A 27,942-nucleotide genomic window follows, 5' to 3' on the forward strand; every position below is an offset into this window, starting at 1 on the left:
AGTACAAGAGACAATTTGTTTTAAAAATTATTTAATTTACAAATGCTTTTTAGACACGGAGCAGAATCTTACCAACTGGGAGTTCATTGCATAGTTGCATTTGAAGCTAAAAAGATCAGTTACACTAGGAAGTCAATTTCTCCAGTAATGCTTCTATTCCTTTTACATTTTTGTTCAGCTTCAACTTTGGGACAAGCTTTTTCAGTCCTTTTTTGACTGCATTTGCCACTTCTTGATCAGTGCTCCGGAGAAGGCTACAAAAGGAGGGGAAAAAAAGGGACGTAAAAAGGTCAGAACATAGGTCATATGAAAAGCTGTCCATATTATGAAACAGTTAAATACTTCAGAACAAAATAGTTCAGGGCAGACTATTATCTTCTATTAGACAAAGATGTAAAATTTTCTGAAAGCATGAAATACCACATAAGAACACAACCAACACAGAATAAATCAGACCCAAAGGAACTGCAGAGCCCAAGTCCTATCTCCTGCTCAAAGCAGGTTCAAACGTGAAGTCAGGCTGGACTGCTCAGAGCTTCATCTGGGGTGTAAAGTCCCCCAGCCTGCATGGGCCACAGCTTTACAGCCAGCCAGGCTGTCCTGGTAGGAAAAGGCTTCCCCTCTCTAGCCTAAGACTCTTGTGTCTCAGCCTGTGCCATGCCTCTTGCCCTCCCACCACACATCACTGTGCAGAGCCTGGCTGCATCTCCTCCATCCCATCCTGCCAGTGCCAGGGCTGCTGCTGGGTACCCCAAAAGCCAACCCCTACTCCCAGCTGACTTGGCCCCGCACCACAGCTTCACCTTACAGGGCAAGGCCTCCAGCCCATGACTATACTGGTCAGCCACTATTCAACTCACTTCAGTTGTTGATACCTTTCTTGTAATGGGGGTCCTAAAACTGGATGCAGTGACGTACGTCTAATACACATGAAGTACTTTTAATATTCTAATTCTGTGCTTCCTTTATCACATGACTACAGAAACTTACCAGTCTTGGTAGGTTTTTTGTTGTTGTTGTCATCTTTGTTTTTAAAGATGCTGCTTTTGGAAAACAAACCACCTTTCTTAGATAACTTGCTCCCCAGAAACAAGGAAATTCACAGTAAGTTTACTAGAAAAGTAAAAGTTTCTGCACTTGCACATACACCTACGCAGTAACTTCTTCACCCCTTCTTTCAGGCAGTAGTGAAATGTGCTTGTATTACAATACAAAATAGAGGTAATGGCACATCTATTTTGCCAATTCTAAATGGTGGGTGAACACTGCTTAAAAAGTTTAATGTTTTCTGCAGCCATTGTGTGCAACAGAATTAAAAGTCACAGTGGCATCCAAATAAACTAAGATTGGAAGCAAACTGTAACACATGTGCTGGTACCAAGACGGGTGTGTGATACTACTGGTCTTTACAAATCCTAAGATTCTTCCACCTGGATCACAAATTTGCAGCTATTTGAAAAACTTGCTTCTAGCATACTCTTTAAACAAGCTTTTAGCAGTCCTCCAATACATAAAGGAGACCTACAAGAAAGCTGGAGAGGGATATTTTATCAAGGACAAGAGGCAATTGCTTTAAACCAAGATAGGGTAGATTTAGATTAGATATAAGGAAGAAAATCTGTGATTCTATGATTCTGTGCATTAGATATGGCAAGCTGAACTGAATAAAAACAAAACAGAAATTATTATAGTTTAAGAAGAGATTTAAATTTTACCTCCTTATGACTCTGTATCCTGTGCAGGATGACAACACAATAGGCAGGAAAGCATGTGATGCCCATTGGGCAGCAGTACTATTTTCAGCCACTTTATTCCTACATTTAACTCTATGACTAACAGCTTCCAGTGACAATGGAAGTACTTACATGCTACTTTTAGCTGTAGCAGTATTTGATCAAGAGGCCTTCCTTAAAATTGAATTCAACACAGGCCCAGAGTCGTACTTTTTCAGCTTTTCTGTAGGTCATGTACACCCATTAAGAGCAAGAAAGTCAAAAGTAATGACAAAAGATGTGCTGAATACATTGGCAATTAACCTAGAGAGACTCACCTGGTTTGCTACCTGGTACGAAAAGCATACAGAAGTGGCAGCAAGCCATTTTGGACCACACTTTGATATTTTAGAAGGGAATTTCATCTGCCAGTGGCTGTATGAAAACATGTAAAGCTGTTTTCAAACTGCTGGAATCCACAGGTATTTCAAGACACCACATTTTTAATGTGGAACATCTACATGTCTAATAATGCAGCCAAAAGATTATGATAGTCTTTTTTATTCTCCTGAAAGTTCTTCTAAAATCTGGTAAGCAGATATCTATGTATTTTGTGGATATAAAATGTAACTTCTACAAGTTACAAAAATTGCACACGGAGATGAATAAATCAGTTCGCATATCTATCCTGATGTAACATATCATTGGCAAATTCAATACACTGAGGAAAGGTCAGATGTAGAGATATAACTAGAATAGCATCCATAAAATTCAAGTACTTAAAACATTTTATTTACATTAAGCTTGACTGTAATGTCTGCAGAGGGCTCTCTCATAACCTAAGGACTCTTCTAATACTGCACACTTGTACTAAGTCAGAAGCAGGTCCCAGATTCTTTTATAAAATTAAAAGCAATTAGGACAATGAAAGGATAGTGTTCAGAGGATACCAGGTAACTAATCAGTTGACTGCAGTCAATGAGCTGCACATAACTGGTGAATGAGCTTAAACAACTAGAAAGCCAAAAGCTTCAAATGGACTGACTGAGTAATCCTGAGTTTCAGATCTGCATGTAACAGATGGCTTTCAAAAGCCAACAACACAATAGAAATTAATCACAGTTTCAAGGGGAACTGTCAGTATCTGCAAGTTACCTCTGTAAGAGGGATCTGAGCTCTTTTATGATAAAAGAATAACTTTTTTTTTTTTAGATGAGAAGTTTTAAAAAAACTCAAGTGATTCTATTGAAACAAACTGCAGTCATTATACATACACGACTAAGTTAAATTTATCACTGCTGTACAATTCAGGTAACCTCTCTACATTTCAATGCAAGCAGTTGAACAAGAACAGGACTAATTACATGTGTTACTGAGCTAAACGGGTGTCACATGGTATGGAACAAATACAGCCAGTTATATTTATGTGTTCTCAGCCACCTAAACAAAAGGGCATCCTGCCTAAAGAGTCATTAAGAGAACCTCAACAGATTCAGATTTACTTAGAATCAAAAAGGAATGCTACCCCCCCAACACACACACACACACATACAACAAATAAACCACAACTCCCCACTACTTTTATATCTCCATCCAGATAGATGAGGTTCAATTTCGGTGAAAATTGTTCAAACTGACAGACCAGGAGATAAGCTCCCCTACCTGGTAACAAAGTACCCTTGTCAAACCCCCACCCTATAGTGCCATGTATAATATCAGAAAGGAAAAAAATCACATGCCTCCTTCCTATGTCATTTCCATAAAATAACATCACTCCTGTGTTCACTTCTACTAATATGTAATTATTAGTTTCCTGTTTTTTCCAAAAGTCTTCAAAAGCTATTGAAAAGCTGTTGTCATACTGACAGCTGAACAGCTATTAAAGCGTCATGCATGGAAAAAAAATCCACTAATTTACTTCAAAACATTATCTGGACAATCAGAATAGCTTAGCACATAAACCAGCAACAGCACATGTTAAATCAATCTCCTCAGTCTTAAGTTAGAGAAAGAAGTCCAAGCATGAACACACTGTCAGTGCACAAACCTTTATAAGAGATCTCTACTGAACATCTGTGCATAGGATTAGATTATAGGCATTAGATACATTTACTGTAGTTGCAAGATACAAAAAAAAAAAAAAAAAAGCATTCTACTTTTGTTAACAGAACCATCTTAACTGCCATATCTATGACTACTGTGATGTTGTGTAAACTCTTCTTGTACCCAGATTACCACTACTCTTCTACTACCAATTCTTCTCAGTAGTGATCTGAGTGGCAATGACTAAACAAGTCAGAATTAAACTCCAATTTCAGAAATAGGCCTTCTGTTAAACAGCTTTTGATTCATCTTGCAAAAGAGAATGAACAAAGTAGCCTAACCCTAAGGTAATAAGAAGCAGAGATGGAAAGCAGTCATCAAGGAACCCAAAGTAACTTTAGGAGGAAAAGTGAGGTGGAAAAAGGGAGATGTTTCATTTTTCAAAAGTATGTTGTCTGTTTGAATTGTTTGCTGATTTTGGCTCAGTGAAGTCTTTATGAGGAGCAAGCAGTGTGATGCTGACCCAGCAGTTCCAGAACACAGACCACACACTTAGGCCTTAAGACAAAACCTTGGGTTTCTATGACCTGACACTGACATTTAGTTACCATGTGAAAATAGCAATGGTTAATACAACTGTTGTGAAAATAGCAATGGTTAATACAACTGTTGGCATTTGATAAAAACAAAATTGTCATGTTAGTGGTCTGATTCCTGTGCACTCTTTTTGATCTTACTAGTTGTATCATTACAACTTTCAAGTTGTAAACCAATCAGCTCATCATAATCCTTTGCACCGTCTATTCCAAACACTTTCCTACTTCAGTATGAAACACGCTCAGGCTCCATAATTAATGCATCAAGACAAAGTAGCAAGTTACAGGAAAAAAAAACACTGTATTTGTGCATACTGACCCCAGTCACAGGTATTTCAGGGTTAATTATTTTAATGTAGCTATATGTGGAGTCCTCCTTTAAGTCTTTTGCATTGGTAAAACATGCATTGGTACATATAAGATCAAAAAATGTTTTTTTTTTTTATCTCAAGATTTCTTCCAACACAGAACTACTTCCTAGAACTACAAAACCCTGAGCTCAAGGGACAACCTGTAGAAATTCAGCTTTGAATTTTTCCAGTACTTTATTCCACTTGAAACTTAGCAGTGGCATGGAAGACAGTATTCCATAAGCAAAAAATAGAATTATGCTGGTAGAAATTACAACTAATGTTCTCTTAGCTGTTCAAGAAATTAATACTGGGACCTAATCAGAAATAGTCATGAACCTTACATACCAACAAAGAACAATGGCACCTCGATTTACTTTCGTCCAGGTCTTCAAATTCTCAATACCAACACGTTCCACCAAAGTTCTTCCAAAACAACCTGTAAAGCATGGGAAAGGAGCAGGGGGAGAAAAAATTAAGACAGTAACCTTATACAAAAAAACATACTAAAAATTATCTGTGGCTGCAATTTAATCAAATAGATTTTATCCATCAAGTATTCACAAAGTTATGCTCTCTTGAAATACTTGGCTATTCAATGCACTGATACCTCTGCAAATGGTAGTCCCAAGCATTGCTTAAAATTAGACAGTAACAACACCGTGACAGTTTACTATTATAAAACAGTATATCTGCTGCTTCTCTTTTGTATGGTTTCAAAGACTATCCACATCTCAAAAAAGGCAACCACTCCAATGGAAGAACTTCGTAAGAATGACATCAACACAAGAGATAATTACACGCAACTTACTAACACAGACACCTCTGCTGAAAAATGCTGTTTTCAAGCATTTGAAGCTACAACCAAAGAAACAGAATTTGTACAAGGTGCAAATTGACATGACAAAACAACATACCCTCTGGTATCTTCAGACCAAATCCTTTAGTGACACATGAAAACCAACTTGACTCTTTATTTCTCTTTCAGTTGTACTGGTGCTACAGGGCTCTACTTCTTCAGTAGCTTTGAAAGCCTGAGCTGATTTGCATTACACTAAATATGTATGTAAAAGAAAGAACCAAAGCTGACCACAAGCCCATAGCTGAATTTGAAGAACTGAAATGGACATCCCATCCCTGGAAATGTTCAAGGCCAGGCTGGACGGAGCTTTAAGCTAACTCATCTAGTAGAAGGTGTCCCTGCCCATGGCAGGGCGTTGAAACTTTAAAGTCCCTTCCAATCCAAATCATTCTACGATTCTATGAACTTCAGGGAACCAGCTCTTACAACTTGTAAGCTGAGCAAATTTATCAGGAAGTAACCAAATGAATCCCCATCTTCAGCCTCCCAATAAACACTGAAGCTATTTTTCACTGTCACTTTGGATTAGAATTCCAACTGAAAAACAGGTCAGTTTTTATTCAGCTGTTCCCTATGTGATAATGATTTGGTTGTTTTTTTAATGCTAATTCAATAATCTCACAACAATTCTGAATGGCACACTCTTCAGACGAAATCAAGGAAACCAAAGGGAAATACTTGTGTTTAAAAAAGGAATTGTGTATTGCTAGCAGAAAAAAAAAACACAAAACAAACAAAAAAACCCCACAACTATTGTCATCTCAATTAGTCTAGTTTCTGAAAGACAGTCAGATAAAACTTCCTCTTTGAACATTTCCAATCATGCACTTGGGGAAAGTAATAACAAAACAGCCTCCTTCAAGAAACATTTAATAAAGGCCAGCAACCTCTTATTTTTAAAAGGAAACAGTAGATGGCTGGACACTAAGAAAAAAAGGGTTTAACACAATGAAAAAGCCCCCTACACACAACAGAAGTTCAGATTATACTATGCCTCCCACCCATTTCCATTTTTCAAGGTTTTCATATGAAAAAAAAGTAATCTCTATTAGGATATGGTGATTCACAGAACAAGATTTTGCAGTTACATAATAAAATGAGTTCAAAAAAGCTAAATTAAGATGAGAACATCTGTGCCCAATCTCTACCTTCTGGGATATAAAATAGCAAAGATGTCCTATTTTTGTGCCTGAATTATTGTAGCAACAGTTATAAGGCAGTAACTCAGCACCACTAATGAACACAGTATGGATTACAGCTTGGCTTACAAGCAGTAATGAAACGAGTCTTCCTGTCAGAAAGGCTTTACCTTTTCTATAATTATCCTTTAAATTGCTGTGTATTTGAGCAAAGAAAGACATTTTAAGCGCAGAAACGAACACAGTCCCAAACACACTGTAAACCCAGAGAACAAAAACAGACTAGTACTTGCTTTGTACAAAAAAAACCAAACAAACAATCTTTTGCATTCTGTTCATGTAACAACTCACAACAGCAAAAAAAAGATAGTAGCAATGATCTTAGAGGGTATGTTAAATTTTCCAAATATCAGTATGTTTAAAGAAATAAATGCAGCAATCTTATTTTAGGTCAGTTAACTGATCACTTCAAAGTCAAAATTTGAACAAGTACAGCTGAATTTCAAACATACCTTCTTTTCCACTCTCTCGCATTTTTTCATCTTGCTCTATTAGCCATTTCAGTACTAAATGACCTGCTGGATGTTCTGCAATGTGAAGCTTTAAGAGGGGAAAAATACAAATTATTCAGTGATAACAATACAAAATGTAGTTCCATAGTTATTTCTGCATGCTTTATCTACTTTTCCCTTTGTGGAAAGCCACCACACCACACTTATCCATTTAGTCATTACCTATGCAAATATCAGCAAGTCTGATGCAAACATCTGAACACTTATTTAAAATGACCGGTTCATTTATTTATTTTACTTTCTGCCCTGTAACATCTGACTTTTAGTAATATAAATTGTATCTGTTGCTCCACATCCACTAATGTTTCATCTATCACTGCTAAGACTTCGTGCTTACTTAGCAGAATCTCAAGGTCTTGTTGCCTCTACATGAATATCCAGACTTTTCATGTTTTCATAGATTCCAAAATTTTCCTCTGTTACATTACCTGCCCATCATGGCCACCTGGAACCAGCTCTTCTGCTGCTAAATTAGCAATTGCATCTAATGTGGGCTGGATTTCACCTACAGCTGTTCTTAAAATGTCAGCAACCAAGACAAAAGTAGCTTTGTCCATCACTACTTCTTGACAATGTTCTTGCAAATATTCTAGCAAAGGTGGGGAAATGGCTTCCAGGAGTTCACGGCGGCGGAGTTCTGTATTCTTCTTGCTAACGAAAGAGACAGCAAATTACTGTAGTAGACTTGCTCCTCATACACATCAAGTCAAAAGAAATTCAGAATACACATACTATTTGAGACAGCTATATATTACTGAAGAGTCAAAACAAACCATTATTCTTCCCTCTGTTTCACATACAATTAAATATTGCACACATTTTAAGAACACACAGAATAAGGAAGTATACAGCATTTAAAGCTGTCAGTAAACTTCATAGAGTATTTCGTTAGCAAGAGTTACTTGACCTCCATATACTGTCTATTCATTCTGTTACCTCAGCTACTGAGAGAGATGCTTTAACAGTTCACTAATCATCTAAAGTTGCTGCTTCTTCAAAAACTGATAAGCTTCATTGTCATTATCAATATCGGGGACTGAATTCAAATGAACATTTTACACTTCTATTGCTAGACTTTAAGATATACTTTTATGCAACTCAAAATGCATATTAAAATTTTACTGTTATTCAGTATTTGATATAGGAGTTTAAACAAAGAACACATTGTATTTTTTGCCCTTTACAAAAGGGGAAAACTGCTGATCACCAGTACACTGATAATCACCAATCATCACACACAAGCTTCAAACCAAATGTTTAAGAGTTAGGACTTCAGATTAATATACCTAATAGTATTTGCACATTATATAAAAGCGTTTACATTACTTAGATATATTATAAAGAAAATTTATCATGGGAAAGTTGGATGAACTCTTCTGGACTCTAGAAAAAATTTAAACTTGATATCTCAGTTACCTATAGGCATTTCCATCACCCTGTTGCAGAAGTGTGATGATTTCTGGAACAAAATGTGCAGGGTCTCTAGGACTTAGCAAGTACAACAAAACCTTTTTTCCATGTTTGTTGTTAATAATGCTGGGCAAGGAAGCATTTATTTCCTGTAAAAGCAAACAAACAGCAACAAATATAAGTAAGTTTTGAGTTACCAGTAATTACTGATTGTCTTTCAAACACAAAGCTTAGGAAAACTAAATATTGTGAATAGGATTCATACATGCTTCTAAAATTAAATCCAAAAAACCCCTAATCCAAAAGCAAGTTTGCAGAAGTGAAAGAAATGGAAAAAAATATTAAAGGTTTGATGCATCTGCTAAACAAGTCTTAATGTAATTGATAAGAAAAGTACTTTGAAAGAACAAGATTTATTCTTTGTACTTGCTTGTATCAGCAAGAACACCACATATTCTGGTATGTCAGATGGTGTACAGACATAACCTGAGTAGAAGTCATAACCTCAACAGACCAAACATACAAAGCATCATCTATCACATCACCTACAATCAATCACTGAAACCATGCTGATTTTGAAATGGCTGTACATAAGTACATACACACTGTTGACAGTGCTTAGGAAGGAAAACTCCATCTTAAATTGATCACAGAACATCAAAGAATAACAAAAAAGTTTCAATAACTGAATAAAGCTGACTTCTGCCAGAAGCACTACCAGTATTATTTGCAGTTTATTTAAGCATTAGAAGAAAACACTGGGCTTTCTCCAGAGACCAGCAGATGGCTAGGAATAACTATTTTGTGAGCTACAGAGTAGGTACATCACACCCTTGTGCAATGACAGGGCTAAGGAAGAAATGCCTTATTATATAATGGAATTTTCTTGCTAATACAAGTATTTCGTTATATTTGGACAGAAGCACCTACATTAGCCCATAGGTTTGTACTCACATTTTTGTCAGCATCTTGACAAATGCCCTTTCATAGAGTAATAATTTTCTTTTTATGCAAGTAACACTGGAGAACCCTGAATACCATCCAGATATTCATGACTATTGCAACAATCAATTCCCTCTTGAAGTGTATCTACAAATGTCACCATTTTTAAAAACAAAGGAAAAATAATCCTGGACTTTGAAATCAACCTATGGCACAGCCATCTAGCATAAAAAGAAATGCTTTTATTTTCAATTAAGTCCTTCAAAAATTCTATTTCCCCCTCTGATTCTGTGATTCTGAAGAATTACCGAACTTCCTCACCAGAGCCGTGAGAAAGTACCAGGAGAAACTATAAATGGCAACGGGTATTGTTACATTGGTAACATTATCCTAGCAATGCTTACTCAGAATTCTTACAACCTTCCCTCTGAAATCTGCCTGAATCCTAACATGTGCCAAACACACATTTTACAATTCCAATCATATATGAAGGTTTAAGACAACATACTTATTCTCTGGTCTAGGATTAAGACTCTGCGTAGCTGAGAGATAAGGAAAGACTTTCCTCTGAGGCTTTTAAGAGCTTACAACTCTCTCTTACATGGGAATTCCCTACCATTCTGCCAATCCACATAAGCAATCTGTTTTATAATACAACAACAACAGAAAAAAAAAAGACTTGACAAACACTGCTTTTTCTCTTCCCCAGATCTTCATTATTTTCTTTCCTTCAATTAAGCTTTTAGTATGGACAGAATGATTAACATGTATAAAGTATTTCAGAAGTCTAACTTTAAGAAAATTAAGTTTTTGATTATTCCATAGAGTGTGCTTCAAGACGTGATTTCTTGATGCTTCCACCTCATCCTCAAGTTACTAGTTTTCTTTCCCCATCTGAAGAGCTGGTTTTGATCTTACTTGATACATTTTTCCTTTTCCTTGACACCTTTTTCATATTTTTGGCCTCATATAAGCCCAGACAGGCTAATTCGGTATATGCAAAGGCCACTCCTTCTTATTCTCCTTTACTCCTCTGTCCAGATTGATGCAGTCACATGACCGAACAGTAAACACTCCATTATCCGGGATAATATAAGGAGGTCTCAGATGGCAGAAAACCACAGGTGATGCTGTAATTAAATGGCACTTTGGGAGCTAAAGTCAAACACAGTATCTTAACTAATAAGTGCCCAGCAAGCTGAGTGCTTGTAACATAGCACAGTAAGGCATCAGCGATCTTGTACAAGGATGCCCTGATCTTTCAGGGCTTATTTGTTTGGAACTTGCCCAAAGGTGTTACATTGTTGAATAGACTCTGGAAACAAAGCCAGCTGTGATCACAGTTAATATACCTAAGGAACACAAACCACCTCCACACTGAAACGCTTTCAATCTTTCTACACACATAGGAGAGGAACAGACTTCATGATGAATTTCCATGTTAGGATACACAAACCCAATTCCCCCTATACAACATTCCAAGCAAAAGCAAAAGCAAGGCAAGCCTCCTCATGACCGGTTTCTCATACTCCTTCTCCACATGTAGAGCATTCACCTTATCTACACCTCCTTGCCACTGCCTCCCAACCTCTGTGATCCCATGTATATCAGTACTGTGAAAAAAGCTATCACATGAGTATGACTATAAGCACATTGCAACCTATATATATCAACATTAATTATTTTACCTGCACGAAAATTGTGTGCTATAAAGTCTCTTTTCTCAGTGTGAAAAGACAACTATATGGTCATTTACAGTTAAACCAACTTAAAAGCAATAACTTTTGCATGTAAACATGGTCTACGTAGAAATACCTTACTACCATTAAATCATTTTTTTGAAAGAAAGTGGGGAAATAGGGCATTCCAGAAGGAAGCAGATGAAGACTAGAACATACTACCATTACTGTTCATCATGCAACTTCATGCAGGTGCTGCAAAATAGCTAGAGTGCTCTTGTGTTTCAGACACCTATCTATATCCATTTTGAAAGTCTGATAAAAATATTACACGGATTTTATCCAGAATGCCAATTTTCATTTAATTATCAACACATTATGTCAAGTATCAAATTCTGAGAGTTAATGTGAGTCTACATATTCAGCATCCAGACAAAAGTCTCCAGCTAATTGTTCTTGTTCAAACTAATGTTATATTACGGTAAAATCACAGAAAACTCTGGGTTGGAAGGGACATTAAAGAATATCTGCTTCCAATCCCCCTGCCATTGGCAGGGGCATCTTCCACTAGACCAGGCTGCTCAAAGCCCCATCCAACCTGGCCTTGAACACTTCCAGTGATGTGGCAACTGTAGCTCCTCTCCGCAACAGGTTGCAATGCCTCACAACAGTATAGTCAGACATGTTGCCTTGTTCCTCTAAGATAATAACCGCTCATCTTGAAATCTTACTTTCCAAGATACTTTTTGGAAATGAGCTAAGTATGTTAAATAACCTTTTTTACAACAAAAAGCTTACATTACAATGACACTCTAGCCATGGATATCATTGATTTTTTATGTTTGCCCATAAAATGTATAAGGAAACTTCCTCATTCCAAAGTTTTACATCGCTTCAATCCCCACAATACTAGCAGAGCTCAAACTTTTATGACAAAGACATTTTCCATTAAAGAGACTGAAGTCATTCACTAGTTAGAATGAACATATACAAAAAGGGTAATTTTCAGCAAGCAGTGAATCCAGCTTAAATTCGAATTCAATAAATTAAAGTGCTGAGTCATCTATGACAAGAAAAAATGACACAAATATAAGGAAATATAAAAATTGGAAAGGAATTAAATGATTTGTAACAAGTGGATGGATTCCTACTTTGATCCTCCAGTACAATGACAAATACAAAGACACTAATTAGTACAGTACTTCAGGAAAAACTACTTACAGATATAATTAACTGTTTCACAAGTTTAGTGTCATCGACGCAATCAAATGCTGCCAGCAAGACCAAATGAGAAAATTCACCCTGCAAAGATGAGACATGAGAAAGCTTCACAAACATGTAGCCGAGTTCTATGAACACAGTACCTCATTTACAATCAACATTTATGACAGTTTGTCTCAAACATGGTACAACATGAGTCTACAAGCAAATTCTGTCCACTGTCACAGAATGTCACAGAAAACCTCACATTTAGGCTCTTTGAAAGCAAGAGCTTGTTTGTTTGTTTGTTTAACAGAAGCCTCTTAAAAAAGATTTCATCAGGCATTATAACTTGATACATTGCTTTATCATATGCAAGCCGTTAACCTCATCCAATTGTATAATAATAATCATTTGAAATGACAGGATTTGCCTTGCTGGAACACATAATCATAGAATGGCTTGGGTTGGAAGGGACCTTAAAGACCATCTAGTTCCAAACCCCCTGCTGTGGGCAGGGACGCAATTCACTAGATCAGGTTGCCCAGGGCCTTGTCCAACCTGGTCTTGAACACCACCAGGGATGGGACATCCACAGCTTCTCTGGGCAACCTGCTCCAGTGCCTCACCACCCTGTGAGTGAAGAATAGCTACTCTGTTGGTGTCTCAGTCTCCAATCATACTTCTCATTAAAAAAATAATTACAGACTTCTTCCATTGTACGTCAATTCAATATTAATTCATTTTAGAGCCCCCTGACTTAAAAATGTATTGAGCATGTTCTAAAACTAATATGCTTAAACAAGTTTTCCAATGACATCCCTAGCGTATCTTAATTTTTGTTGTTCTTCTGCATACAGATTTTATTTCTAATAAATTAACGAAGGCGTAGTATGAAGACAAAATATAGAGATGGACTTGAAAATATCTGCTCTTTCTGTCTTAGACTCTCCTATAAACTAACTCTCCTACACATTAATTGAAGAAAAAAATGTAGAAAAAAAGATTTATAATTAACTCAGCTATTTTAGAGAATACTAGATGTAGTGCCTGCAACGAAGCTTCTTAGTGTCTCCAAATAATCAAGTTGAATACATTCCATACTATCTAGTACAGCATCACTATTGCAAACCTCATTTTATTAAGACCTTACAGTTGTTTCTACTACCAAAGCACATTAAAATCAGCCTTTAAGCATTAAATCAGGTATTTAAGAAATTTTTATTTATGAAATAAATGACTAATGAACACTCACCGTTGCTATTTTTTCAATATATGTCTTCATAGTTTTCACAATGACTTTTCTGTCCTATCCAAAAAGAAAAACTTGAGTGAGCCTATAACGTCAGTAATTCTGAACAACTGAATTGTTATTAACACCTTCAAAAAGATAACCTACATTTTGCTTTCTAAAGCACAGAATAGTTACCGATGTCCAACATTTGTAATATTAATCAACACCTAAACAGCAGTATAAATGGCTAAATCTGAATTGTGAAAGAGTCAGTCTCAGGGCTGTTCTGTGAGATGTCCACATGTTCACTCTAGGAATGCGAGAACATAAAAAAGGGGCAACTTAAAAAAAAATATTCACCTATATCCTGTCCATTCCTTAGGAAACAAGAATGCACTTGGCACTCATTGCTTGGAAAGAAACCCATTCAACATGACCTGAATCTTTAAAGAAGTAAGGACTCTAACCTGTCACAAAACACCTTTGCTAGCATGGTATTTTTCTGCAGAAAGTTTACCCAGGTTTGTTCTTCTAGATATTACAATCATTACTCAGTCTTCTTTAGAAACATTACTAATCTCCAGTCCCTAGCAACCTTTTTTTATTTGTTTTACTGTCTTTAACAATCAAACTGTTTTTATAAGTCTCTATTTTTTGAAATAAGGTGCGTTTTTCTGTTTATGCAAAGAGATAGGTCACATTATGGTATTTCCAAAAGCTGATACCCTATACCTACAAACCTTCAACCTACATGAGCAGTCATAGTCACATAGTCTCAGACCAGACTATTTTCAAGCAGAGCTGGGTAGAAAGGAACCAAACAGTACCTTGGGAGTACCATGCCATAAACAGTGCATTGCTACTCGGGCTCCATCATGAGTGTGTGCCAGGTATATGACAGCCTCTCTTATAGCTTCTATCATTTCCTGATGAAGAAAAAGGTGATAAGTAAAAAGGTGAAAGAAACTACAAGGAATTTTTGCTCATGACACTACAGAGAACATCAATGGTCCTATAGAATCGCTCTCAGTGGCTTGACCTACAAGAACGGGCCTCAAAAAGAATCCCAAAGACTGTAAATGACACAATCTTCCCTCTTCCAAAACTGTACATCATGTGAAATCCAAAGCATATCAAAGCCTGTCACTTGTCCTATTAGAAAAAATACAAGAAAAAGATCTTTGAGGGGATATGATTTACTTCTACATACTGGGCATCAGCTAGAGAGCATGAAGAACTAAAAGGTCATCTACATATCAAAAGATGTAAATAAGATATGACAAGATTGAGCCAAAATTTGGTTTTCATATTGTGAGAAACTAAGTTGTGTTTTTGCAGTAGAGAACTAATTTTCTGTATTCAAAGGTAGTTGTGTAGTCATAACAAGGAGAAATGCTAAGTAGGTAAGTGGACAGTAGAAGGCCTCACTGTTCCAAAATAAGGTAGAAGCTTGAGAAAAACAGGATGAGCAGTGTGGGAACAGTAAAACAAAGATCACAAGTTCTCAAAACATAAAAAAGGAAAAAAAGGGAAAAAGGAGAAATTAAAGGGTTGAAGAAAAAAAAAAGTACATATATCGTATAGAGGAGCATCGAGTAGCTTGTGAACCTGTAGTACTCAGCCAGTGAGGAAACAGGGGAGGTGATCAGGTGTCAGGTAACAGGGAATAAAAGGCTATCACTTGTTTACTAAAATGCGCTCCTAACTGGCAGGACGACCACCACTGCAATCACGAATAAAATAGATAAAATAGCTTCACAGAAGATCCTGTCTGAAGAAAATTATTTGAGATTTTTCTCACAATATCAAAGCCATCTGAAAATAACATCAGGCAAAAAAAAAAAAAAGACAACAACCTAGGTTACTAAATACTATTCCTGTTATTGTCCGATAGATACCTTGACATGGAGTTTCCATTTTTCTCCCTTTCTAGCCCTAGCTGCTTCTGGCTCTCTAGAAACTGCTCAATTACGACATTATTGGCATCACTGGCTATGTGCACAGGAAGGGACAGGTCTACAAAAGACATTTCCAAATGGTTGCATGTGCACAAAGATGAAAAAAAATCAACCCACCTATCCTTTTCATAAAAAGAATATTCAAATGTTACCATATCTGTACAAAAAGACAGGCAAGGGAAAAGAGCTGCGCCCTTACTCTTCTTGAGTGGAATTATTACAGGAAACCATGCTCAGGAACCTTGAATTAGGTAAGATATGTATGTAGAACAGGCCACAAATAATACACCTCACTGCTCTTAGTTTTGACTTTCTTAACTGTAACAGAAAAAGAGCTCAGTCTAGCAGAAAATAGGTGAGACACACAGCAAGTCCAGAAGACTCCACTTGGCCTAGAGTCAGATGGCCCTGAGCTGCAGAACCAAAATGAGGACATTGGACAGGGTTTGGAGACAGGTGACACCAGGCAGGATACTAGCTCATACAGATGTCACTTTACTTGGATAAATTTAGGCCTAGTTTTTGCAAGGGTGGCTGGGGTAAGCTTAAAACCGCAGTTTAATACAGACATAGCAATACAACCCACATGCTTGGCTTGTGGGCAGAAGACTTTCATCTGCTGACAGAAAGGACAGATTAGATTATACTTTGATCAAAAGTATTTTGTAAAATGGCTAGAAGAGGTTAATAAACTTTGAAAGCTGAATTACTACAATTAAAGCTGGAGACAAAGCTTCTTATTTTCCAGCTACTGAAAAGGAACATTTAGCACAGCCAGAGAAAACATTAGTTTTCCATCACATTAAGTCTTTGCATTATACTTTAATTATTTTAAAGTCAAACATCACCACCACTATTGCTTTAGTATAAAAGATCACTGTAAGTCTCCATAAAACAGCACTCCCCAGACACTTATCTGGATGACCAGATAAGAAAAATTGCAATTTCCCCTGTATTTCTTTGTAGCTACAACACTTTTATAACAACATTTAAAACATTTCATTGAAAGGTAAGAGAAAACAAAAACAACCAAAGGATACTTACAGATCTTTGTTTTGGAAGAGCATAAGTGAAAAAGTCCAAAAATACTTTATGTACCAGTGAGTGTTTTATCACAGCCTCTCTGTATTTGGGAAGAGGAAAAATGAGAAAAAGTCCCCCATTAGCAATGGTTGTAACATAAGCTAACACTGCCTCGTCTGTATTTCCAAAAAAAAAAAAAAGTCATTCAGTATGGCATGCAGAAAATATACAGTCACTCTGAATAAGACGTTTAGCAGTTGCATTACATAGAAAATTCTACCAAAAGTAAAATTCTAAAACCTCTTAAGATATTTTTGCCTAAGACCACTCAAGATTCTTGTCCAATAGCATATTAAGAAGGCATACCACACTGTCCAGAGTTCTATCGGGCAGTGGCAGCAGGTAGGGCATTTTACTGTATAGAAATGGAGCTCATAATGATTTAAGATATTCGTTATGGCAATTTTGACAAAATCATTGTTACTTGTTACCCCCTGCAGCAATGTTACAGGTGAAAAGAACAGCAGTATTACTGCTGTTCTTCCACATAAGCAGATAATGTAAGTAACAAAGAAACAAACAGGTACATGCTAGATTGACACCTTGAGTTAGTTTTTGTCCTTACTTTTGTGCCATTGGTGTAAGAATCTGCTTCATTTCATCCAAGATAGCTTCTCTCTTTTCAGGCTGAGCTTCTAATACCTTATCCAGCGTTGGAACAACTGGTGTCTGAAACGAATGTCCATTCAGAGGTTTAATCATTCCCGGTAGGTATCAGAGTTCATACAAAATTATGTTCTTCAGTCCCTTGTCAAACAGTAATTCATGAACAATATCACAAACAAAATGAACTTTCTGCAAAACTATCAGCTTTTAAAACTAAAATTCCAAATAAAAAGTGTTATCTACTTTGAATATGTCAGAAGCTATATACTTAAGTTCTCACAAACTTCATTAGCATTAGTCATTAGCAAACAAAAGCTACTTCTACGGACTGAACTGTTTTCTGGCAATTGCATTCAGCTTTTCATGAGACTGTCAGGTACAAAGTAAAATATATGAAATCGGCAGTGTGTTTAAGGGAGTCTTGCAGGACAGCAAGATGCATACATGCCTGTGCTCAACACAATAACACATCAATGAATTAAGAAGTTAACAGAGGTCCATGAAATTCCAGTCCAAGAACAGCATGTAGATGACTATGTACTTTGAATACAGAACTAATTTCTGGTAGAATCACAGAATATCCTGAGAGGGAAGGGACCCACAAGGATCATTAAGGCCAACTCCTGGACTCCCAAAGGACCACCCAAAAAAAATCAGACCATGTGTCTGGGAGCGTTGTCAAAATGCGTCTTGAACTCCAGCAGGCTCGGTGCCGTGACCACTGCCCTGGGGAGCCTGACCCAGTGCCTGATCACCCTCTGGGTGAAGAACCTTTACTTCACATCCAGCCTGAACCTCCCATGTCACAGCTTCAAGCTATTTCCTCGAGTCCTATCACTCGTCACCAGATCAAACTAGACAGATAATTAGAAGAAAACTGTTTTCCTTTTTTTCCTATTTGCTATATATTTTCTGTATGCTGCTGGAATGGGAGTGGAGAAGTTGGAGACAGGAAGGGGAAAATGGGATCACAATTCAAAACTCCACAAAATTCTTTGTCTTTTAAGGATTACATCATAATTTCATATAAATCCACCTAATTTTGAGTCTAAGGTTTATACCACAAAGTATGATTATTTGAGGCACTCAAGACAAATGCTAGAATGGTAGAATCTTAGACTGCATGCTTGATTTCAAAGACTGTATACTCCCAGAAAAATTACAGTCCATAAACACAGAAAATATGCTTTTTGCATTATAGTGTTGCAAAATGCTTTAATAAAACTTAAGATAACCTGTAAAAAAAAAATAGCTTTCCAGTTCAGAAATGAGCTATTAATTTCCTATAAAATTTTACCAGATTTTTTTTTTTATGTGAGGTACAAAAGTCACTCTGCTGTAGTTAATAATAGGGTAAAACAGTTTTGTACTTTGTAGCAAATAGAATTGTTTGTGCCTCCAGTAACAGGGAACGAAATCAGCTAGGAAAACGAACTAAAGGTCAAAACAAAGAAGGCCACACTTAAAAATCTTTCTGCTGTCTGCTGGGCATCTGCATCTAAATAGTTTCACGAGTTTGGACTCAAGTCCAATAGTCTCTGCGGAAAAAGAAAACTAAACCAAAAATTAAGCTTAAACAGCATGCTATACATATATACAAGCACATTTTCCCCACACTCAGTTCTCATGGGGCATAAGGCAGTTCTGACACAAAAGCCATTTACAGCATTATAGGGGAATTAATCCTAAATCTTATCTCAGCAAGGATGACTACATCAAGCTAGACACTATGATAACTCCAACTACAGAATACTAGACTGTCTTTGATGAGCAGAACAAGCTCATACATGAACGTAATACATTTCACATAGCTCAAACTGAAACACTCAACCTGTAATGGAAACGCACAACTTGCATAGCATTTACTTATGCTGAAGTAGAATGCATTTGGACAGCTCACAGAAGGGAAATTTATCACAAGTAGTAGGTAAGATAGGTAGGGTATCAATAACACGACATATTAGATACCACAACACCTTAGGCTAGAAAGTATTGAAGTCACCTTGTAAACCTGGAAAGTATTCCCATATAGTTCTTCTGTCAGCATATTTCTCTGCTCCAGAATGGCTTTGTCATTATAAGCATATTCCACTACAGCAGATGCTTCAGCATGACGGAGCATTTTTTTCACATGACCTTTAAAACTTTTTATTATTTCTGCAATTTGTGGTTTTGTCCTGTTTCACAGGGAAAGATTGATACCAAGAGTTAAAACATTAGGGAAGAGGTGATCTAGCATTAGTTTTATTTCTGGAAGCTTATCTAAGTGGTAAGTATTAGCATAGAAACCAGAACGTGCATACATCTGGATCAACATTATAGCTTTTACAAAAATACGGTGCAAAAACCAAAAATCTGCAGAAATTATGAAGGACGATTAAGTGTGCTTTCTGACACAACAAAAAGAAACAGTGGATAAATGCTGCAGAAGGATGACTCCCTGAAACACTAAGTTTCAGTGAGAACAGAACATCTTTACAAGCCAGTTGTTACATGTAAGGTAAAAATCAACTTTGAGCATGTATCTCAGCTTTTTTGTCACTTTTTCCTCAATTATGTGTACAGCTTTAGCTTTACCGCTTGCAAAAGAAAAACAACTACCAGCAATCACAGAATCACAGAATGGCTGAGGTTGGAAGGGACCTCTGAAGATCATCCAGTCCAACCCCCTAGGCGCAGCAGAATCACCTAGAGCAAGATGGCATCCAGGCGGGTTTTGAGTATCTCCTGTGGAGGAAACTCCACAAACTCTCTGGGCAAAATACCAAACACTCCTGTCTCACTACGATTATAAACATGCTTCCAAATACAATTTTTTTGTTTGTTGTTTTAAATCATCATTGGTGCACTATAAATTCCAGAGTATTCACAGTGAAAATGAAACAAAGCATGACAGCTAAGCAATCTCACTTCATACTCACCCATACATAAGAAATTTCTTCACTATATTTCTGGAATATTTTGACTTGCTCAACTCCACTAGGCTATCTAGAAGAGGGGAAAACACATTCAGCTATCTTTTGTTTTTCGTGACATTAACACTACAAAACAAGATGCCACTATTTAAGTAATTATTAAGAGCTCACTAGAAATGATCTATTATTTCAGCAAAAAGCAAAAAATATTTTAGAGAAAATAACTTGGCTTGTTTTAATGCACCTTAACAACAATGCACAAGCATACAAGTAAAAATAAAAAAATACCTTTCAATTCTTCAAATGTCTCTTGCCTTTGCTTATCGTTACCATACTGAATAAAGCACTGGATCACTCGAGTTGAATCATGTGCAAATGCCAGCTGCAGGACACATACATTTCATTATCCTAGGTCATTCATATGTCATTATGTACAAAATTTATTTTAATGCATTCTATCTCTGATACAGCTTTATGCCACATGTAACAGATAACTACTCTTATAATTGTCATTACATGTTGCAACAAATTAAGTTTTACGTGTTTTTACTGCTTTAGAAGTACTATCAAACAACACACAGAGAATACTTGCAGTTGCTGACAATTAAGAAAAACTGTAAAATGCATCAAGTATTTAACACTGAATGAAAACCACGAAATTTTATCTTGTTTTCTCTCATATTCTTTGGAATTTCTGAGTGAGTGTTACTCTACAGTTCCACTTGGAATACCAAGAATCCCTTTAGAATACAGCAATATTTCACTGCGAATTTGCACATTTCAAGAATTAACAGAAAGACTGTTTAGTACAGTTAATTATCAGGGCAATAACTTCTGTGAAGCAATACCACAAAGCAACAATCGTAATTAACCAGAAGTTTGAGTGGCTGATTTTAAAATTCATTTAAGATCGTTTCACTAGATTAAATCTGCTTGGCAAAACAGCCATTCTTACAATAGCCAGCTGATAGGCAAAGCATCCCAGGACTACTGTTCTCAAATTTAAGGGGCAGAAGCAGCCTCTCAACCCTGCTAGTTTGTTTGTTTGGTTTTTTTAAACGTGGTTAAAATAACATTCCCTGTAGCTTCTAGAAAAAAAAGGTTGGTACTATATTATAGCATTTATACTTCACTATTCTTAACAGGAACTTTTGTGAATTTGAACCCATTACATGATGTTTGTTATATGGCATTGATTTTTTCCTTACATTTTTAATTTTTCCTTGAAGCAGCTTTTGTAGTTCATTCATCAACTTTTCCCGCTTCTCCTTATCACATTTCTTTCTACAAGCAGAGAAGTGAAACAGTCTTAATTAAGGAAACATATGATTCAGTTCTATCTATATAATGAAAAGCAAGATGGTAAAAACCAATATGAAATTAGCACCTGCTAATCCACATTTATGCTGACATTAATTAAAGCTGTGACTAGATATAATTAAGCAGTTTCAGTGCCTAGAAACCAAAACAGATAATCACACTTCGAAATAATTTTCTTCTGAATAACAATTAAGAAGACTATAAACTTAAATCTACAGTCACAGTTGTTCGTGTCACTTAGATACTTGATTCTTAAGTGTCTTATAAGCAAAACCGGAAAGCACATACAATTAGAGCATACTAGAATTAACTTTTCCTTCTGACAGGGGTCCTCAGTCTGAGAATTACACTAGCACAGAGAGATAATATAAACCTCCACATCTAACTGCAAGATCAGATCAAATCAGTATATGTTCTGTGGTTCACAAATCAAAAAACTAGACAAATCCTTAAATATTTTAGCCTAAAATAAAAGTGACACCAATTCAGACATTTCTACATTCCTAGCATTACAGAGCACCACACTTTGCTTGAATCCTCTACAGAACTACACGTAATGTTATGATCTACCCACAGTTTCACTGTAGAAATACGGTTTCATAAAACTACCAAAGGAGAAATAATCTCTTTGCAACTTATGACAATGAAAGAAAAAAAAAATCATTACCTTCTAACACTTTCCCATATTTGCTTTGATTTCACAATTATGTCATAATTACTTTTATCACTGAGCTGTCTGCTTTGCTTTAATTCCTTTTTTTTCTTTTTGAAGTCATTCCATTTAGGCTTCTTAGAATCTGACCCTGAAGACAAAAATAAACATATTTTCTATAATTAACAAGAGTGGAGCAAGGGAATTATTCATCAGAGTGAGCTGTGATAGCTCTGTTACTTCAGTTCCTAAGACGTCAGGAGCTTTGCCAGCAGTTTCTCAGCTAGCTAATATGAGAGCAGAAATAGTTAATAAGCATGCTAAGCTAGTTATTTCCACTTCTAGAATACTGGAAGAACAAGGCAAACAATGACTTTCCTCAAAGCTCTGTCAAAGGACGCATCACAAACCTCTTCACAGCTTGAATATTGACCCTAGATGCACCTACCACCATGTGACTGCACAGCCCCAGGTAACTTTCCCTTTGTTCTTCATTCTGTCCACATATATACTAGTTTCATCTGTCAAATGGAAGGGAACCCCTAAATTAAAGATACATAACCGAAATCTCAGAGAAAGGAAAAAAATTAAAGATTTTTTGCAAGCTTATTCCTTTTATTCAGTCATTTTTTTCTAAACAGCAGGTTTTGCTATACAATAGCTATACCCTGCCACACAGCAAGTTCATTTAGGGCAACTTTCTATAAAGTGCCACAAAAATGAGTTAAGAAAAAAACTTCAAGTGTTTTAGTTCTACTCATATCCTGACAGAAGAGTTCATCATATATTACTTTGCTTTCCAGAAGCAAGTGCTAACTATCACTTCTATACGGAACAACACTAGAGATAGAGCTTTGAAGTTTTTGGACCTTGAAGCACTGTTCTTTTTCATCTTTGCAAAAACATGTAACTAATTAATTACTGTGACAGTTCAAAAACCATACTCTCTTTTTACAAAGCGTATTTTAGAATTTCTGTATCACTTGTCCAAAAGTAATAGTGATACTTTGCTTTGATAACAACACCACCATGCAGTACATGGCAGGTTTTGCTTATTCTTATAAAAAACATTTAAAGCGGTTTGTTTTTAAAAAAGCTTAATATGAACATTCTGTTGCTATTACGTTTCCAGACAATTAGCACTTTCCATCTGCGAAGCCATTCTGTAAATGTGCAACAGCCACTATACCAGAACACCCAACACTCTTTACCTGTCCTTCAGACGACTAACATTTTTCAAGTGAACTTCAGAATCCACCTTGCAAGATTCCACCTCTCATTTTATGTTGCTGTTTATGTTCAGTCATCCCAGTAGTTTTGCTTGACAGCAAAAGTTCTCATTTACCAAAGTTAAAAAATATATATATTTAAACACTGATAGGCATTTATTAGCCTCTCTATATAAAGACAAAAACAAGCTGTAAAGTGTATAAAAAATAACACAGTTTTTTTTTTTAAGAGGTGACTAGATATTTTTCTGTGGTCCAAACTAACATAAAGAAGGATAATCAACTTTGTCTCACAAATGTTTTCATTCCAAATTTTTAGCCAGTACTTTTATGAGACGATTCCATTTCTAAGACGAGTCTATGAACAATTCTGTATTTTTCAGAGTTATGTGGAAACTATCACTTTCATGCTTGCCACAATATTGTCATTAAAATAATCACAGCTTTATGATGGCATATCAGTTATTTAAATTTGCTATTGCATCTTTACTTTTGACTTCCAAGAATACTCTTAACTGTTGATTCTCATGACTTTCGCCTCAGGCTTAATCAGGTGAAATAAATTTTTACACAGAAAAGGCTAAACATAAAGTAAATTTGGAGTTTGTCAATTTGGAAAGGCGATAACAAGGTGTGGATAAAAGATTTAAATGAACAATGTGTTTATCAAATCCTTGTTTCCACTGATGTCCAGGCTTAAATCTGCTCACCTCCTTCTTCCCCATCCTGAAGTTTCCTCTTCTTTGCAAGGCTTTCTGATTGCTGTTTATTCTTGAACTGTTTGATACTAGCTCTTCCAGGTCTTAAATTTCCTTTCACAAATTTTTTGGAAGTGGATTTAGGCTTTCCCTCCTCATCTCCTTTGTTAAGAAATTTCTTTGGAGGACCCGAATCTAGTAACAAAAGGGAAAAAAAAAGTTAAAACATCACCCCAAAGTTCAAAATAACAAATTACAATTATAAAAAGCAGCAGACTACTTTATAATATGTAATACCAAACACATATATAGTAACAATTCTTTCTTGCTTCTCAAAGCCAGTGGTTTTTTTTTTGTTTTGTTTTGTTTTTCAGTCCTTGGGTCCTCCAGTTTTCCCAAGAAATTTTGCCCAGGCATTATTTTCCAGCCTGCAGCATAATAGCCCAGACATAAAAAGGATTATTTTAAATTAAGGACATCAAAGTCACCAGTCCTACAATCACCTGTTCAGTTTTAGGTCAAAGCTGTTTTGACATCAGTTCTAACCATTTTGTTAGTTATGTCAGAACTAACAGAACAGAGCAAGTATTGAAGGATATTTTCTCCATCCTAATTCATAGCACTTCACATACCCTAGTTTCAATGAAGACTTGCTTCTTAATGTGGGAAAGCAAAGACCAGAATCAAAAAGTAAGCAATGTGAAATTTTTAACCAACGAATATTTTAGGTCAAACAAATATAGCTGAAGGGTTTGCAATCCAATCTCCTTCAAAAATTTCTGCTTCGTTTTTTCCAGTTTATTGACCTTACGATCAGCATAGTTTTGAATGCAACACAGAATCAGGCTGGTTTAGGTTGGAAGGAACCTCTCTCTGGAGATCGTCTTGTCCAACCCCCAATATACAAGCAGTAATGCCTACAGTGAGTAGCCCACAACCATGATCAGACTGCTTTTGAAGACCTCCAAGGAGGGACACCCTGGAAAACCTCTTCCAGTGCTCCATGCAGAGTGAAAAAGTGCTTCCTGATGTTTAGATGGAACTTCCTATGTTCCAGTTTGTGGTCGCTGTCTCTTGTCCTAGCACTGGGCACCACTAAAAAGAGCATCGCTCCATCCTCTTTGTACCCTCCCTTCAGGTGTTTATACACCTTGATAAGATCCTCCTGAGTCTTCTCTGCTCCAGGCTGAACAATCCCAGCTCTCTTAGTCTGGCCTAGCAGGAGAGGTGCTCCAGTCCCTTCATCACCTTGGTGGCTGCCCTCCACTGGATGCTATCCAGTAGGCCCATCTCTCTCTTGTACTGGGGAGCCCAGCACCGGACACAGTACTCCAGGTACAGCCTCACCCATCCAGAGCAGAGGGGAAGGCTAGCCTGTCTTGATCTGCTGGAAATACTTGCCCACCTCTCCAGCCTGCTGAGGTTTCTCTGGACGGCAGCACAGCCCTCTGGTGTATCTGCCACCCATCCTAGTTTCGTGACACCTGCAGACTTGCTGCGGGTGCACTCTGCCCCACCATTCAGATCATTAGCGAAGACGTTACACAAGACTGAACCCAATATTGACCCCCGGGGTGTTCTGCTCATTACTGGCTTCCAACTAGACTTTGCACCACTGACCACTACACTATGCGCCCTGGCATTCAGTCAGTTTTCAACGCACCTCATTGTCTGCTCATCCAGCACACATACATCAACCTCTCTATGAGAATCAGACGGGAAATGGAGTTTAAGGCACTACTGAAGCCCAAGCAGAAAACACCGCCTTGCCTGCCAGGCCAGCCGTTCCGCTTGGTCAGGATTTACCATAAAGCTCGCGCGTGCCGCTGCACAGCCACCCCCCCACGGACGAAGCCTCCTTACCATTATCTCTCTTGAACTTCCTCCTTCCGTGCAGCGCCTTCCCATGAGGTGCCTTCCCGCTCCTCGCGGCCGGCCTCCTTTTACCTTCCATCGCGACGCGGCTGCACACCACACGAGAAGCGGCGTTAGCGGCCGGACCGACCTGCACCGCCCCCGGGTGCCGGCACCGAGCCCCCCCCCTGCGCGGCGCGGCCACGATCGCGCCCGGGGCGGCGGCCACGAGGCTGAGCCGTCCCTGGGCGGCCGGTGCTCGTCCGGCCGCGGCACCAGCCCGTGCCCAGCCGGCTCCCGGCCCCGCCGCGCCACCCCCCCCCCGCCCCGGATCCCCCCATCCCGCCTCCCCCCCGCTCACCGCCGGCCCCGCCGCTCCCCTCACGCCGCCCGCACCGCCGGCTGCCGCCCGCGCCTTACGCCACCGCGCGACAGCGTGAGGCCACCAGCCGTAAAGCGCCGCCCGGCGTGGTGGTGGTGGTGCGCAGCACGGGGGCCCCTTGCCCTACGTCAGGGGCAGCACTGGGCAGTCCCTGGCAGGGGACTGGCAGTGGGGAGTTCCGCCACTGTGCGCCCGGTGCTTCAGACGTTAACGCCGTGCCCGACAAATTCACGTGAAAACGGGAAGAGAAGGAGTGTAGTTTGGAGCTTGGTTTAAATCGAGGGGCGTACGCAAGGGTGCTTGCGCCCAGCCAAAGGCTTTGCATCACTGCTTGAAAAAGTGTCTGTAGGGCATAGAGTCACAGAACCGTTAAGGTTGGAAAAGACCTCCGGGATCATCTGGTCCAAACATCCCCCTACCACCGTTACCCACTAAACCATGTCCCTAAGCACCACATCCGATCTTTCCTTGAACTCCCCCAGGGACGGTGACTCCACCACCTCCCTGGGCAACCCGTTCCAATGCCTGACTGCTCTTTCTGAGAAGAAATTTCTCCTAATTTCCAGCCTGAACCTCCCCTGACACAACTTGAGGCCATTCCCTCTAGTCCTGTCAGTAGTTATCTGTGAGAAGAGGCCGACCCCCAGCTCCCCACACCTTCCTTTCAGGTAGCTGTAGAGAGCAGTAATGTCTCCCCGAGCCTCCTTTTCTCCAGACTAAACAACCCCAGTTCCCTCAGCTGCTCCTCACAGGACTTGTGTTCCAGGCCCTTCACCAGCTTCGTGGCCCTTCTCTGGACACGCTCCAGGGCCTCGATGTCCTTCTTGTAGTGAGGGGCCCAAAGCTGAACACAGTACTCGAGGTGTGGCCTCACCAGAGCTGAGTACAGGGGGACGATCACCTCCCTGGTCCTGCTGGCGACACTATTCCTGATACAAGCCAGGATGCCGTTGGCTTCTTGGCCACCTGGGCACACTGCCAGCTCACGCTCAGGTGAGCATCAGCCAGCACCCTCAGATCCTTTCCCTCTGCACAGCTTTCCAGCCACTCTCCCACAAGCCTGTAGTGCTGCATGGGGTTGTTGTGGCCAAAAGTGCAGGACCCGGCACTTAGCCATGTTGAACCTCATCCCATTGGCCTCTGCCATCAATCCAACCTGTCCAGGTCTCTCTGTGGGGCCTTCCAACTCTCTGGCAGATCAACACTTCCCCCCAACTCCGTGTCATCTGCAAACTTACTGAGGGTGCACTCAATTCTCTTGGACTTGTGACAGTCCAGGTGGAGCAGCAGGTCTCTGTTTCCACCTGAACTGTGGGGGTTTCTTCTGCTTCTTGTCCCAGAATTCCAGGTCGGGAGGCTGAGTACCCCAAGGATAAGTGGTCTGGCTAGTAAAGACAGATGCAAACAAGGTGTTTAAGTCTCCACTCAACTTATCTTTTTTTTTCTTTTTTTTTTTTTTCTTTTGGTGGTTTCTTTTCAAGTACTAACACCCGTGAGATCAATTAA

The 27,942-nt window shown here is 38.4% G+C and overlaps 1 protein-coding gene across 1 annotated transcript; it reads right to left on the reverse strand.

Annotated features, from left to right (window-relative positions):
• Positions 1 to 14: 14 nt before the first annotated feature.
• PUM3 (pumilio RNA binding family member 3) lies at positions 15 to 26,871 on the reverse strand. The gene is made up of 18 exons (XM_080574376.1): positions 26,416 to 26,871; positions 26,064 to 26,164; positions 24,213 to 24,395; positions 22,289 to 22,424; positions 21,510 to 21,585; positions 20,590 to 20,683; positions 20,308 to 20,374; positions 19,389 to 19,563; positions 17,346 to 17,449; positions 16,742 to 16,820; positions 14,567 to 14,665; positions 13,761 to 13,814; positions 12,527 to 12,607; positions 8,691 to 8,833; positions 7,703 to 7,925; positions 7,215 to 7,302; positions 5,050 to 5,140; positions 15 to 254 (listed from the first exon to the last, which is right to left on the reverse strand). The coding sequence occupies exons 2-18, from the start codon at positions 26,152 to 26,154 to the stop codon at positions 125 to 127; spliced, it is 1,914 nt and encodes a 637-aa protein (XP_080430502.1). The 5' UTR covers positions 26,155 to 26,164; positions 26,416 to 26,871; the 3' UTR covers positions 15 to 124.
• Positions 26,872 to 27,942: the final 1,071 nt, after the last annotated feature.

The sequence above is a fragment of the Anser brachyrhynchus genome, assembly GCF_964034855.1.
Source record: "Anser brachyrhynchus genome assembly, chromosome: Z".
Lineage (NCBI taxonomy): Eukaryota > Metazoa > Chordata > Aves > Anseriformes > Anatidae > Anser > Anser brachyrhynchus.